The sequence below is a fragment of the Carcharhinus amblyrhynchos genome, unplaced genomic scaffold (genome assembly GCF_965287045.1).
Source record: "Carcharhinus amblyrhynchos unplaced genomic scaffold, sCarAmb.v2.hapA scaffold_895, whole genome shotgun sequence".
Lineage (NCBI taxonomy): Eukaryota > Metazoa > Chordata > Chondrichthyes > Carcharhiniformes > Carcharhinidae > Carcharhinus > Carcharhinus amblyrhynchos.
The window spans coordinates 21547-38765 of record NW_027650635.1 but is presented as its reverse complement, the minus strand read 5'-3'; the positions used below and the strand labels follow the sequence as shown (position 1 = coordinate 38765).

At 40.1% G+C, this 17219-nt stretch overlaps 1 protein-coding gene across 1 annotated transcript in view; it reads left to right on the top strand.

Moving 5' to 3' along the window:
* Positions 1–17219, top strand: part of LOC145340276 (4-hydroxyphenylpyruvate dioxygenase-like) — a 50198-nt gene that overhangs the window by 13526 nt on the left and 19453 nt on the right. The window contains exons 2-4 of the mRNA XM_080184722.1: positions 7497–7523; positions 7635–7697; positions 16941–17045. Of these exons, the coding sequence (XP_080040848.1) occupies positions 16980–17045 (66 nt within the window). The 5' untranslated portion in view covers positions 7497–7523; positions 7635–7697; positions 16941–16979. The remainder of the gene's footprint in view (positions 1–7496; positions 7524–7634; positions 7698–16940; positions 17046–17219) is intronic.

Genomic DNA, 17219 nt, shown 5'->3' with positions numbered 1-17219 from the left:
TGGAGGCTGGCATCTGAGATGCTGGGAACCACAGGAGGATCATCCAGTCGGCACTTCTGGCTGAAGATTGCTGCAAATACTTCAGCCTTGTCTTTTGCATTGGCATGCTGGACTCCTCCATCATTGAGGATGGGAATATTTGTGGCGCCTCCTCCTCCAGTGAGTTGTTTAATTGTTCAGCACCATTCACGACTGGATATGGATGGACTACAGAGCTTCAATCTGATCTGTTGATGGTGGGATTGCTTAGCTCTGTCTATCATTTGCTGTTTGGCTTGCAAGTAGTCCTGTTTGGTAGCTTCACAGGTTGACACCTTATTTTTAGGTATGCATGGTGCTGTTCCTGGCATTCTTGTACCAAATTATGAAATCATGAATGGAATGAAGATCCACAAGTTGGGAACAATCCATAAGAAGTCAAAACAGCAACAGGCATGTCACAGATGAGCCAAAATGGAGCAAGGATGGTCAAAGAAAGAAGTGTGGCAAAATAAGTCACATTATAAAAGCTTGTTGGTCTAGACTAGCTTCTTCTGAGAAGATACCTTCAAGAAAAGGTTGCATTCTACAAAAATAATTTACAACATAGAAGAAAAGAATGACTAGAGAATGTCCAGAGATATGAAGAACTCCAACTGAATGTCTTATGCATACACGGTCAATTACAGATTCTGGGTGACTCTGAAATTAAGTGGACAACATATTAGGATGGAGATTGATATTGGCGCTGCTGTACTTTTAATTCCTGAGACTATGTACCAGAAAAGCTGAAGCACCTTCCTTTAAAGCCAGCTGATGTTTTAAAGGAAATGCACAGAAGAGATTGTGCTGTTAAATGGTTACATCGTGGTCAATGTACAGCTGAATGAACAAACAGTGGCATTGCCTCACCATGCGGTCTGTGGTAATTTTCCTGCTCTGGAAGATTGTGGCTGGAGTGTGGGTAGCTCACACACTCATTGTAACCGGCTCTAACACACTAGTGTTATCATGCTAATTCTTCTTCGACCTTGGGAAAAATTGAATATGGCACTGCTCATGCTTTGGGAATTTGTGGCTGACTATTAGGCTTTATCTTGAGCTTCACTTGAATCCCTTTATTGAGCCAAGTGTCTCTTTGAATATACTCTTGTTGGGTGATGCCAAGAGATTTACAGCAACTTCCTCAATAAATACAAAAGTGTATTAATTGATTAGTTGCTAGCTGATTGCAAGAATGGCCGCTGAACTTATCTGCATATTCTTGAGATAAAAAGCATTGTCAAAGTGCCATGCTAATGTAACACTTATCTTTTACCTATTGAGTAGATGCCACCAACTAGTTTTTGCTGATATTCTTTATTTTTCACTCAGATAGTTTGTCTGTGACAACTTCAAAATCAGAGACAAACCAGAAGTGATCCTGTGATGGGGAAGGTGATGGCTATGGTATTGAAAGGAATGATAGGAAGGCATTGCACACATCCTGATTTCAAACCATACACAGCAAAAAAAGCTTGAATTGACTGTCCAAGGTAGATATCTATTGTGAGGAATCCAAGTGATCACTCCTGCATGGAAGAGTTCTTGAACAACTACATGAAGGACATTCTTGTGTGGACCAGATGAAGGAATTAGCATATAGTTATTTTTGGGGGCCGTGTCCAGATTCTCAGATTGAAGGAAATGTGGGACGTTGTCAAACCTGTTCACAAATAAGAAATACACCACAGTTGTCTCTTTTACACCCTTGAGAGGAGCCCAAGATGCATGGCAATGACTGCATGTTGATTTTGCTGGTCCATTTAAGGGTTACATCATTCATAATTGATGCACACTTGAAGTAGGCAGAAATTGTGATCATGAATTCTGTGCACCTGAACAAACCATTGATAAACTTGATGAAATATTTGCATGATTTGGTAAATTGGAACAGATCGTTAGTGATAATGGTTCACCGTTTACTTGACAAGAGTTTGAGAATTATCTCAAAGTAAATGGTACTCAGCATATAAAGTCCACACTTTGTCATCCATCAAGCAATGGGTTAACTGAAAGATTCATACAATCCTTGAGGCAGTCTTTAAAAACTTCAAAAGAGCACGCTATGCCATCTCCGAGCAAATAGCTTTTTGGCATCTCAGAAACATGACTCATGTGATTATTCGAAGTTCATCGGATTACTACTCTTGAAGAGAAAGTTGTGAACTACATTTAATTTATTACCTCCAGAAACTTCAGAGGTTGTAGAGAGTTGTAATAATTGCAAGGCTCTACAATTACTTGGCAGGTGAAAGTAATTGAATTATTTATTTGAAGAAGATCATATATAAAAAGAGAACAACAAAGACCTCCATATTCTTGAAAACACCAGGTCAATCTTCTCTGGAGGTGCCTCCCCATCTGTGGAGGAAAGTCCCATAGTAACGTGTGGTGCTGTCCTGTGAGTGAGCAGGAATCTAACAAACTTCAATCATAATGGTGCCCTCAGCTGCTTTTCATTGCTGACATGAAAGTCTGGGCAGCTGTTTCTAATAAGCCATTCAAGATGGGTACACACACTGGGATTCTCCCTAAAAAATTCTAAGTGTTGAATTTTCGTGAAAACTGGAGTAAATCACGCTGGTTTTTTTAAGTGGGATTTTCAAAATGAATCTCCCACACTGTGCACTGTAGAGTTCACTAATGTGAATCACGTGAAAAGTCTGTGAGCAGGGCCTACTCACATTAGAGAGGCTGGCAGCACTGCGCATATATTGATCTGCCAGTGCTGAGATTGGTGCATGCACAGTAGCCCTGCACTACCAGCCTCCCAATCATCCAGGCCAGCCTTGACACCCCCCCACCCCACCCACCCCTCCCCCAACAGGCTGACTCCCACCCCGATATCCAACCCTGATCACTGGCCTCCCTCCTGCTATCACCACAGAGTGCAGAGTGGCAGCAGCACCCACCGATCTCCCCCCAGAGTGCCTGCCCTATAGGCCCCACCCCTTTGCACTGCCCAGTGGTGCCCCATCAGCATTGCCATTTTGCCCCTTGGACAGTGCCAAAAGCCAGGCTGCACTGCCAAGCTGGCAATGCCGAGGGCACCCACTCACCCCTCTTCCCCACCTCTTGGGGGCCTCCGTTCACTCCAGCGGAATCAGGACGCCAGCTCCCCAGAACACTCCTAGTGGGAGCGGAGACTCTTGTGTGCCCAGGGACTTCAGTCCAGTTTCTGGCACGGAGCTGACAGCACCAGAAGTCCAGCAGCTGGGAACCGACAGTGGCTGTGATGCCCAGCAGCAAGCCTGTGAAACGGCCTCCACTTGAGTCTCCTGGCCCACTACGCTGCTTTAGCAGTGCAGCAAGCTGGGAAAATCCCCCCTTTTATTCTGTTATTTTTCATAAATTGCTGAAACTCAGCTCCTGTAAAGGCAGTGCTGTAAGAGACCAAAACTTCGAAAGGAGCCATGTGAACATTTATCATAGTTTTTCAATCGTTGAGGATGATGTTGTTTTCATTTCATGAATATTAAGCCACTTGGAATAGGCATCAGTGATGATTAAGAACATTGTTCCATAAAAAAGAATCAGTGAAATCCACATGTAACCGTGCCCAACATTAACCAGGTCACTTCCATGAGTGCAAGTGAGCTTAGGGCATTGTTTGTTGTGATTGGCATTGATCTCAATGCTTTACTTGATTTTCAATATCCAGCCCCCAAATATAACTTCCTGGTCATTATCTTATTGCTATTTCGAGTACCTTGCTGTACACAAATTAGCTGTTACTTTTCCCTGCATCAAAACAGTGACTACACTTTGACTGTACAGTGGATGCCTATAAGGCTGTTTAAAATGCAAACTCTTTCTTTCTTCTGTCTACGTATAAAGTGACTCCAGACACATTCTGATAACATTGTTGAGTAAATGTGTGAGATTCCCTGCCTCCTAGCTGCTTGTTCCTGCCAGCAGGAGGTGGCATGTTGTTTGCTAGCGGCAGGATTCTCTGGTGCCGCTGCTCTCAACTGGGATTCCCATTGACATCACCACACACCTGGAGGAAACCTGTGGACAGGGGTGCGCTGCCAGCAGGACCAGAAAATCCCACCGGTGTGAATGGCCAGAGAATTCTCACTGACATGAAGAGCACTATCACAACATTATTTATTACTGATGACCTGAATCAGACCTCGCTTCAGCTTTATATCTTGCCTAGGAGTGCCTCTATTTGCACACTCGCTAACAACTAAAAATTGTAAGGTAATATTTATGATGGATTAAATAAAAATCTGAATAACTATGTTACAGAGTCAGTCTCAATGCAATTTGACCTGTTGCTCAAACTTTATGAAAATCTACAATATCCTTCTGGGTGAAGGTGAAGAAAAAGATGTGAAGATTAGAAGCCGTACCAGGTGACAGAGGGTAAACTGGAGTGAAAGTAACACTGAAAATTGGCAGAGACCTGGGACTGATGCCATTATTCAGGGTTATATGAGGAATGAGAAAAAGCCTTATGATTACTGAGTAACAAAGTATGGTACAAAGTCCGAGAGCTTACACCGACTACCACAACTACAAATAGGCCCACAGCGTGACTGAATTCAAATTGGAAATGTGGGGAGGTACAGTGGGCGGATTCACAGCAGCCAGTGAGAGGCAGGGTTGAATTCCAGCCAAATACTTTGTGCATATAAGATTGAGCCAGGTGGATATTTTGTTCTTCTAACTTCACTGAGGTGCCTCTATTAATTCTGTTTTCATCATGGTGAGTATAGCCCATTATAATACACTCAGTACAAATGTTATTGCGAAGTGAATTAGTTTGGTAGGAAAGATGGCAGAGGTGCACTGTGACGGTATGTTTACAAATATAATTTCAGTGTCTCATCAGCTCAAGGGAAATGGTCACTGTCCGAGTTGTCATATTCAACTTGCTGAGACAGAATCCATTTCAGCCTCTTCTTGCCTCGGATTAACTCCTTACCAAAGATAAAGATAGAAAGTGGAATGTGGAACACAGCAGAAGGATCCAGAGACAGGCCGACCAATTTAAATCACTCAATCAGGAAACACTGACTGCAGCAATTAAAAATCACCTCAAAATTCCATCCTGGAGTAATTGGATGGAAACAATGATCAGTAACTGGCTAATGTGTCAAATAATTCTTTAGACCAATCTTCACAAATGAAGCCAAATTGTATATCTAATCACTTTGGGCCATAGTTAGACACCGTTAAACAGGTGTCTGGAAACTTCAGCAAATACCCTGAGATCCCACCTGATTTCTCAGAATGACAAAATAAATTACATTTCTAATGTTTTTAGTGATTCTGCTGGGATTGTGCCTGAGGAAAGTGAATGTGATTCTAATGCTCACCTATGGTTAGAAATAAATTCACGTGCTTGTTGCATGGGGTAAAAGGAAATATTCCAGAGAGCATTGCAAAGGGTAATGGAAAATTCTGGAGAGCATTGCGCAGTATGTAGGGTAAATCCTAAAGAGTGTTGCACTGAATTTATTGATGTTCAACTTCAGAATGCAGAGGCTATCAGGAGAGTGCATCATGAATTCAAAAGCAATCTGCCAAATGTCATCAATCTGTTGAAATTCATTGAGGGTGTAACAAATGTATGAGAGTTAGCCAGAGGATAGAATTGATTTCAATTTTTAGAAAGTAGATAGTGAAATAGTGATGTATTGTTAAAAAAATTACTCATGGTGAACTTTCACATATCTAGATCTGTTGAAATGATCATCCTTGTCTAAGTCAGTGGATTAAAATGGCAGCGTAAAGCTCCAAGTTCCCTAAAGTAGCAATGCCTCTTCCACCATAACCAATAATCACTGCCCCCCACCCCCAAACCCCCACCAACAAATAGAGGTATAGTTTAATGTATGCAGTAAGTTTTCTCATGATTTTCCTTTGTTTGTTCAGCTTCTAGCACAGTGAGGATTATATAATATCAGTACAGAAACTGGAGGTCTGAACTGTTTTGCCAAGTCATTAGTTTTCAGTATAACAAAGACATGGTAGAAACATTTTAATAGCAATTAACCCAGTGTCAGGCAGATTGAAACACAGTGAATGTGTACACAATGAAGAAGTGCTATTTCAAATTGGCTCGAGGATATTTGAGGTTAGCAAGTCCTCGCCCCAATGGGATACACAAAAGTATCTCCCTGAAGGGAGGGGGCATTTGGGGGGCGGAGTGGGGGGGGGGGGTGGTGGTGTGGGGAGGCTCCCAATGAAGGTAAGAATTATGGAAAACAATTTCACCCTTTCACCACTGGAAGTATAGCAAATCCATGACAATGAGTTTGCTTATCACCACCAGGATATATTAAATACTTCCTAAAGTGGCAATATTACTAGCAGTTTAGGAAGGGTTTGAAAGCCACCCAAAGTATCATGAATGGGTGTTATTGTTGGACATCATAGTACAAAGGTTGAATGAGGCAAAATGAAAGGGTACCTATCAACAAAGCCAGGAAAAGAAAAAGAATCTGGGTGCAATTATCTATCAATTACAAGAGGTTTCAATGTAAAGTTCTTGCAGTTATGGAGGGAACAAGACCAACACAAGTAGGATATATCTCAAGGTATTTGACTTGAAGTTAGATCAACTTCATTTAGCCTTTCATAGAGTTCTGCTGAAACCATATTTATATACTGTTATTTTATTGGAGAGTGTCCAGAGAAGAGTGACCAGGATGATTCTAAAATGTAGGCCTTGGGGAAGGAATAAGTTAGAAAATGTATTAAAGAGGTCTGACTCAGCTGATGAAAACCCAAGAGACAGATAATGTTGACACATTGGGTGGGATTTTCTGGCTGCGCTTGCCCCATCACCAGAAAATCCTGCTCAAGATCAACAGACCTTCCCTGTCCCTCACCTGCTATGATTCCCATGGTGAGTGAAATGGGAAAATTCACCCCATTAGGTGGGATTTTGTGGCTTGGCTCGACCCAAGACAGGCAAATCCCACTTGAGGATAATGGACATTTCCATTGTCCACCCCTCACCCACTCTAATTCTGTGGAGGGCGGGATGGCCAAATTCAGGCAATTGGGTTTTTGACTTGAACTGTCTGTTAGAAATAGTGAATACAATTAAAACCAACTAGACAAAAGTTTAGAGAAATCAGTCTATCTATATTTTTCATTCATTTGTAGTCAATATTACAGCTACTGTCAGACAAAATAATTTGGAGGGGACCTCCTGGAGAAGGTTTGAATAATTGATTGTCTCTGAACAGGTCAGAATATGGAAGGACAATTGACTATTGCTAGTGAATGTGATCAGAGTGCTTTCAATGTCATAGGTGGGATAGAAATTCACCAACAACTTCTATAGAGAGACAAGCCATGGTGAGAGCCCTGGATTTCTTATCAGATATATCCATCACAGTATGCTCTGCAAGTTGACAGCAACATTGTGACAAACTTGCTACCAAATGAGGGGAATGGTGTGTAGCACTCCTACATTGTAACATACTAAAACATTCTTTTTTGCATTTTTGCAGACTAGCTACACTGATAAAGGGGAGAAGGTATTGTACACTTGCTACTTAAACTTTCAAACAAATTAGTGGCTCTGTTTTACTGAATGCTGTCTAAGATAGATTAAAAAAAGAGAATAACCCAAAGCTCTTCTGTTACAGCCAGAAAAAGGTCGATTTATCAGCTTTCATCATATCACATTCTGGGTCGGAAATGCTAAGCAGGTGAGGTGTGTAGCAAGGAGCACATCCACACACAACATTTCTGCACTCAACAACATGTACTCTTCATGTAATGAAACATCTCAAGGCACTTTGTGAAACTAAATATAACACCAAGCCACATAACAATTTGATCAAAAACTTGGTCAGAAGTAAGTTTTAGGGAGTGTCTTGAAAAGGTAGAGTGGTTGAGAGAAAATTCCAGAGCTTGGGGTTGAGGCAACTGAAAGTACAATTACCAATATTTAAAATTGGGGAAACTTAAGAGGCAAGAGTTAGAGGAGCACAAATATTCCATGGAGTTGTTGGGCTGGGGGGGATTACAGAGTTAGAGATGTGTGAGACCATGGAGGGTTTTGAAAACAAGGATGAGAATCTTATTAATTAATTACTTAATTGGGAGACAATTGGTCAGCAAGCACTGGTTGATGGACATTAGTTCAAATTAGAACATGGGCAACACAGCTTTGGATCATGGCTAGTTTATGGAGCTTAGAATTGGGAGGTCAGCAAGGATTGTGTTGAAATAGTCAAATCTACAGGGAAACAAAGACATGGGTGAGTATTTCAGCAGCAAAACGAGTGGAGGTATGGGTGAAGTTGGCCAATGTTATGGAGGTGGAAATAGGTGGTCTTAGCGAAGGTGTGGAAATGTGATTAACCACCTCTGGCACAATCTGCAGACAGCAAAGTCCATGCAATTAATTTCACACACCACATACATATATTCCAAATGGTAAATAACCTTCTATCATATTGCGTTCCACTGGCTATTCACAAAATGAAAAACCAGATTACTTTAAATTTAGTATCTAAAAATCTTACAAACAAATCAAAATGGAAAAAGAGGGAAGATAATGCCTATAAATATGATGGAAATAATAAGAGTAAGAACAGATGTGAGAAAATATAAAAGGTGTTTAGGAAAGAAACTGCTTGTCAAACAAGAGTTGAGTTTTTAAGAGGACGAAGGTGGATGTTTGTGGAGATGTGAGAATGGGAAGGGCTGTTTCTAGAGTGAGATGCTAGATTAAAAGAGAAAAAAAAATTGCTAATGCTGGAAACATACATTCAGTCTGTCAACAACTGAAAAGAGAAAAGCAACAAGTTCACATTTTATTTATCAGGTCTGCTGGAGAGTCGATAGCCAAAAAATTAGTATGTTTCAGATGCAGGCAGACCTATTGTGGATTCTAGGTGTTTTCTGTTGATTTTACCTTTTCATACGTGTCATGTTTTTTGAAAATACGCACTGTAAAGAAACACAATGAGAAAACAAAGATTTAGGAAGGTTAGAGAGAAAGTGGTGCAATTCAGGAATTAGCATTTATGTGACAATGCTTGGGTTTTCAAGTGCGATTGCTGCAACACGTTGGAAGATGGTAATCTCAGGAAATTTGGAGATCTTTGTGGGACTGAATTGTGCCATTGCGTGTCACCTCAAAATCTGACAAGGTTCAGCCCTCCTCCAGAAACTTCACTTGAAGTCCAGAAGTTCAATAAGATTCTGAACCAGTTCCAGTTTAATGGTTCATTCACCCTCTGGGTGCTGACAGCTCTTTACTTAGAAACTTATCAAGGACAGTATGTACAGTGTGCAAACATGTCAGAGAGCACACAACGTTGCAACACCTGTTACCTACCACAACCTCACAATCCTCTTCAATGTTGCCAAATATACAAGATTTCTGTTTACCATTCCTGACAAAAAGAAAAAATAACATATCCATGTGGCCTTTTTCATGTCCCAAAACGTTTTAGAGTCAATGAAATGGAGCCACTCTTGTTATGTAGACAAACACATCAGTTAATTAGCACACAGTAGGGTGCCGCAAACAGCGATGAGATAAATGACCTGTTACGCATTTATGGTAGTGAATTATTGCGGGATGAATGTAGGAATCTTTCATATCCATCTTAACAGATAGGCAAAGCTTCAGATGAGCATCTTAACTGCATGTCCTAAATTCACTTCTTCTACTGAAAGGTGCTAACTTTGATTATGTGCTGGAATTTTGCTTTGACCACATATTTGATGAATAGTGGACAAGTTTGATCTGGGTGAACATCAGTGCCATCTCCCATAAGTGCAATTAACTTCACCAGTAAATTCCTATGTTGTGCAATAATTTCCACCAGATTCCATTTTACTTTCTCCCCTTGATATAATCACTGATTTTCCCAACCTCAAGTTTAATATTATTCTCTGATTGGTCTCATTCACCACTAGTCTTTTAAACTTCAGTTGTGCTTTGGCCGTTCATATTGTCTCAGTTTACTTCTTAAATTAAATTAGAAATTTTATAAGAGCTAATTAATTTACCAAACATGAAGGGCATTGCATTAAAATGGTTTGACTGAAACATACACAAATTATTAACCCAATTACTATTGCAGAACACCACAAGTTCTCTCTGCTTGGTACAGCTGTATTAATTAAAGCCAAGATAAAGAGAAATTAATGAGTGGTACAATGACTAATTAGAGCAATAAGTTGGAAGTACAAAAAAAAGCGATGGTGATAATTGTTATGTCTTATATGGAAAAATTACTTTAAAAAATCATTTTTGGGACATGGGCATAGCTGTCAAGACCAACAATTAAAGTCCATTCCTGTCTGCCCTTGAGAAAATACAGTAAAAAGTCTGACAACACCAGGTTTTAGTTCAACCGATTTATTTGATAGTAAACGCACAAGCTTTCGGGTTAGTCCCTTCGTCAGGTGAATGGAGAGTTCTGGCCTCAGACAGAGCATCTTGGGTTCATGTCGCACTATCTGTAACCCCCAACACTTGCCTGCGTTTGCAAAACCTCACTCACTGTGCTGTCTGGAGACAATACACGTCTCTTTAACCTGTGATCAGTGCTCCTTCCACTCACATTGTCGGCCACTTCAAGACTTGAACAGCAGGTTAAGTGTAAAGATTCGCATTCTAATCAGTAATCTGTAAACTGTCTGTGCTTTATATGCTCTGTCTGAGGCCAGAACTCTCCATTCACCTGACGAAGGGACTAACCCGAAAGCTTGTGCGTTTACTATCAAATAAATCGGTTGGACTAAAACCTGGTGTTGTCAGACTTTTTACTGTGTTTACCCCAGTCCAATGCCGGCACATCCACATCTTGAGAAAATAGTCATGATCCTTCTTCATGGATGACTCAAGTCCATGTGATGATTTAGAGAGGAAATTCCATGATGTTAACTCAGCAACAATGAAGTTCCAAGTCAGGATGACCTATGACTTAGAGGGGAAACTTGAAGGCAATGGTGTTTCCATGCACCTGCTACCCTGATCCTTGTATAGCATTAAATGCTGGTGAAGTGCAGCCAGGTGAATTGATAGACTCTACAATTAGGCTGATTCTGACATTAAGTCATGCAGTGTTTAAGGCAAACAATTTTCTTTTCTATGTACTTTCAAAGTGTTTGAGCCTCCTGGTTGTTGTTCACTAAAGGAGACACGAGTTCTGCTTCTTCACAAAGTACCTTTTATTTCTTTGATTCAACTCCATACAATTCTTTGCCAACCACACATTGCCCCTTTATATATCAGTGACTTGTATTAAATAATTGACACCAAATTAAGACTTAATTGGAAGGTCTGTTAACCCATTTCTAACAGTCTTCCTTTCCTTGGAGAGAGAAAAAATATTTTGATGAATATTGTTTTCCTACACAAAAAAAGCAGAAAACACCATTTCCCCTTTTTTTAAAAAATACATTTCTTGAAAACAAACATACATTCACAGGAAGATATGCGCTTCCTTAATAATGTCCAAAAGTTTCTTTGAACTAGCCCCTCTCTTAGTAAATCTAATAACTACTAAGAACCCATTTAATTTTTGATATTTCTTCTTTGTCCAGCATCTGTTTTAAGCTGGCTATGTCGACCCTCAATCTTCTCATTTACACTTTTTGTGGAATGCACATTTTCCCACAGAGATTTATTGTCAATGTGACACTCAATGGGTATTTTATCCAAGTCCCCTAACCCCAAAATTTTGGTTGATAATATCTGGCATAGATAAAAAGCCATATCCACCGCCACTACAAGGGTTAGTGTCTCGGTGGCCAATGTACTTTTTAACAACTCTCCTTATTTTCATTTTCCCACACAAGGGGGCAACATTTTTCATTTTCCCCCAAAAGAAATATTATAAAACCTCCCATGCTTGAGAACCCATCACAAATTGGCATAGGATGCGAGACCATAAACTGAGCTTCAGGTGCCTAAGACCACCCAAAAATAGGAACCTTAAAAGACACACTCCTGCATTTTTAGTTTGGCCAACATTTGTTTGCTCTCATTATGCTTTCCACCATAGGATCAATCATTTTTGTATTCAACTCTAGGACATCAAAACTAACGTCCAGTCTGGTCTGTCTACCTAGGCAATTCAGTTGCCCAACTAAAGTTGAGCGTTCCTCTTTTTCCATCTTGGAAACCACTGCGTCTTTTCGTGAAGCCCTACCACGACTAATTGCTATTGGGCTGATACTCTCCAAATAAGATTGCTGATGTAAAGTGATATCTGATTCAGTCTGTCCAATTTCCAGCCCAATATATTTGAAAGCCACTGAAGCCTGATTTCCAACCCTGAATTCCTTCCTCAACCCAAAGATTACTATACCTTCAAAATCATTACTTCCACTCCACAAAAAATCATTGACATGTACCATAAAGATAGCAGAAAGATTTCTTTCATAATGTCAGTAAACCATTGCAGGGTCTGCTTTCAACTGGCAGCAGCCTAACTTTAACAAAACTGACCTTACCAAAAAGTACCAAACTCTAGATGCATCAATTAGCCCATATATACATTTATTTAATCTCCAGGTTACTTCTTCTGTATTAGCTGCCTCTTTGGGAGGACAGAGAAAAATGTCTTTGAAGCTGATGCCCCTGTAAAAAGGAATCTTTAATATCTACAGATATGCATTCCCATGCTTTTGTAGCTAACAGAGCCAAGAGGAACTTTAACCTTTCTAGCTGTAGGTGAATCCACTCCTAAATCCTGATTTGTTTTCTTCAAATCCCTTGTCAAGATCCTGGCCTTTGCCTCAAGTTCCATCAGGAAGCACTTTTTCTGTGCAAATCCATCTGTGAGATAGAGCTATTTGTCCCCTATCTGTATACCCTAAATTCATGCACACCCCAAATTCACTCCAGCTATGCAGTTCTTGCTGTTTGGCATCTTTTATAACTTTTTCATCCAATTTTTGGAAGCCACCAAAATCTCACAAGCATGTGACTTCTGCTTCTAGTAGCATTCTTAATCTTACTCCTATTCTGAGACCTTGTCAAGCTATGCCCCCTATCTCACTTGATATCTTGTTCTACATAGAAACATAGAAGATAGGAGTGTAAGGAGATTATTTGGCCCTTTGAGCCTACTCCACTATCCACTACAATCATGGCTGATCATCCAACTCAATAGCCTAAGCCAGCTTTTTCCCCATAACCTTTGTTCCCATTTGCCTCAAGTGCTATATCTAGCCGCTTCTTGAATACACTCAATGTTTTAGCATCAACTTCCTGTGGTAATGAATTCCGCAGGCTCATCACTCTTTGGGTGGAGAAATGTCTTCTCAACTCCGTCCTAAGTGGTCTACCCTGAATCCTCAGACTGTGACCCCTGATTCTGCACTCCCCCACCATCGGGAACATCCTCCCTGCATCTACCCTGTCTAGTCCTGTTAGAATTTTATAAATCTCTATGAAATCTCCCCCTCATTCATCTGGACTCCAGCAAAAACAATACCTCCTCGTACATCAGTTCCGCCAACCTCAGAATCAGCCACTAACCTTCACTGTACTCCCTCAAGCACAAGAACATCCTTCCTCAGAAAAGGAGGACAAAACTGCACACAGTACTCTAGGTGTGGCCTCACCAAAGCCCTGTATAATTGCAACAACGTATCCCTGCTCCTGTACTCAAAACCTCTCAATGAAACTGCTTGATCTTTCCCTCCCATTGTGGAATGTTCTTTCTATATTTCACAATTTCTTCCTGTGAACTATCGAACTTACTGTCCGAACTGACACTACATTTCTAAGCCTACTATTTTTAAACTTTGTGTTCCCAATCCATAGTCCTGACATCTTCCAGTGTATTCTGTATATTCAACCAATGTTTATACTTTTCAGTGGTCTTCCCTGCTCTACTAATAATAGTTGCATCCTTCCATTGACTAGACCCTTCAGGCAAACAAATCACTTTTATACTTTGGCAGTTGTCCTTTTAAAAAAATGTCCGGTTCTAGTTCAGAAGTATTGTGTTCCTCTACAGATACCCTGTTGATTTCAGCTAACTGGTCTTCATAATTCTGTAACACATAAGTTTCAGATGATCATGGCTCCTCGTCATGTTTGTCTGCTCTAAATTCACAAGTTTGAAATCTGTAACTATTATCCTTGATGAAGGTACCCTAATAGTCTGATTACCATATTGCAAAACAATCGTTTTGCCATCTGTGCCCATAACCTTCCCTGGGCCTTTCCATTCATTAAGATTGTCATAGTATACAATGCCTTCTTGCTGAAAAGTGGTATTTGATGCCACATTATGCCTAATGTTCTGCAAAATCTTTCAGAGACTTATGCTTCCAAAAATGCTCTTCAACTTACATGCAATGCGTTTAAATGCTCAGTGAAGGCTGAGCTAATTGTAGTCTCTTCCCAAACTGGAGGCTGTCATCCAAAATGGACAGAATTTTAGGATTTGTACCAAATATTAATTGATAGGGACTCTAGTACCCAACCATCTGCAATGAATTCTTTGCATGTACCGTCCATGTGAAGGCTAAATTTAAATTGCAATTTGGTCTATCTGCCAAAATTTTCCAGAGCATCTCATCTATTACCACATGGTTCCTCTCACACACCCCAACACTAAATGAGCTTTCTGCAGCTGTATTTATGATTATGATATTCATGTTTTCACACATATCCCTAAACTCATTAGCAAATACCCTCCCATTGTCTGTCAGGAACTTTGCCGGTGGCCCCATTCCTATCCATTTTTCCATGGCCTGATCCAGGATTACTCTGTTTTCTTTACTATGTACAATGGTTGATTGTAGATTTAGTGACCAGATTTAGTCAAAGTGTAAAATGAATATATTTTTTGCTTTGTCCCAGATCTTAAGGTCCGTGATCACTACGTTGTTAAAATTTCTGGCCAAAGGTAGAGTTTCTATCTGTTGTGGAGATGTACTTCTGTACTTCCTACAAACCTCACACTGATCACTGACCTGTTCAATACGCTTAGAATTGTCTTCATCTCTTCTACCAGCATCCTTTAATAAAATTTGCCATCTCTGAGAAGACGGATGTGCAAATTGCTGATACAACTTCGACACGACGAGCTTCTTATCTGCTGAAGTCCCATTTATGGATGCTAATAACACTTCCTTAATCTCTTTACCTGACAAATTATAGTCTAATGGAATACAATAATGTCCCAACTATGTAAATTGTAAGTCCACCATTTTTCCAAAAATTTTTGCCTTATCACTTTTCATATCCAGTTTCTCATGTGCTTTCTTCATCAACATTCTACTCAGAAGCAAAGGCATCTCACTTGACACAACATCTGTGCTGATGAAATGATTCGCTCCAGCAATATTGCAAGGGATCACCACTCTTTTCAGTGACTTCAGGGTATTATCATCCCCAAACCTGAAACTTGTGGAACTTTCAAATTCCTTAACCCTGTTCTGATTTTCAGCAGTTAAAGAGTCCAGGTAACATTTTAACCAGTCAATTCCACACACAGTAGATGTGCAGCCACTGTCCAATACTGCACAATTAAAGATTCTGCAACCAAAACTCTCATTACAGGAGTAAAACTTCTTGTTATTAAGGCAATGCCTTCTTTCTGGTCACTATCTCTTTCCTCTTCTGAATCTTCCATGTTATGTGTAGCTTCAAACACTGTTAGACCATTTCAGACAGTTGAAAGCATAATGAAATTAGAGGCACACTGAAAACACCGATTTATCATACCCTGGGCATTTCTGGGGTTCATTTTCCAGTTACCATGCTCTATATCCATCCTCCTGTTATAGCCATTAAAGGGGTGTCTGTCCTCAACTTTTGGGTCCCAATCTTCTACCATATTCCCATATCCAGCTTGTGCCTGTACAATCTCACCGTCTTGTTAACATTGTACCTGCTACAGTCTGTTTTATCACTGACTGATCCATTTATGTCATAAAGCCGTGGGAACAGAATATTTCCCTGAAAAGATTTTTAAAGCCTCTGACATTTGATCATATAAGGTATCTTTGTCTGCAGATTTAACTCCTGTCAAAACCAGAAGCCTATCCATACTTGTAATTTTAGCACAGTCCAGTAATTTAAATGCCAACAGGACTGTGGAATTTCCATGTGGGTGTTTTTGCAGTCTTGTATATGATCTGCTAAATTCCATCAGATTCTTCAAAAGAAGTATCCTCTGATTTCCAAAATCTATCAAATTCTGACCAGGCTTCATAAACACTCAATCAATCATCCTTTTAATAAATTTTATCCATAAAGTTTAATAAATTGTCCAGACTTCCTTCTGAGTTCAAATGTTCCAACTCCAATTCAGAAAATGATTTTACTTCTATATGGTAAAGAAAGAGCCAAGGCCATACCTTGTTTCCTTTACCCCAAAGCAGTTACCACAGTCCACATGATGACTTCGCTTCTTCATTCGTCACAAGGTTCAGTTTCTGAAAATAATGGTGGATAGTCATATCCTGAAACTTTTAGTCTGGGTTCCACCACCATTGAGTTGTCTCCTACTCACTCCTTTGTTGATTTAGAATTTGAGTGAAGTCTTTTTTACCTTCATCAAAAAAGTCACAACTTGTAGCCCTTTACTGGGAACCAACAGCCATCCTCTGCTACCACTGTTTGAGCGTCCCAGTTGTTGTTCAGTAAAGGAGACATGAATTCGACTTCTTCATAAAATATCTTTATTTCTTTGATCCAACTCTCCATCAACAACCCAGTGCCACCTGGGGCTGCTTTATATACACCAGTGACTTCTAATGAAAATTCACATCAAATTAGGATTTAATTAGAAAGCCTGTTAACCTATTCCTAACACAAAATTCCAGTCATTGTGGACACTGGGGAGTAGAAATCAGAATAGGCCCTTACAAATAATGACCTTTATGGCAAGACAACCCAGTTTACTGTGAATAACTAAGCCAATGTCAATTACATGGTGCGCATTTATCTGATATTGCAGGCCGCAGTGTATTACTGTGACAAGTTTGGATTTGAGCCTATGGCATACAAAGGACTAGAGACAGGGAGTCGTGAGGTGGTGTCACATGTCATTCGACAGAATAAGGTAAGGACTCGCTTACTGAGAAGGATGTTACTAAATGTTGACATTACATCTCAACATTTTGGCCTCAAACTTCTGGGATTGGAAGTGCAGCAGATGCAAGGCTGGGGAAAAGCCTGAAATTAGGGGTGAAACCTAGATCTAACAGGAATCTTATGCTGATATTGTTGTAAATTC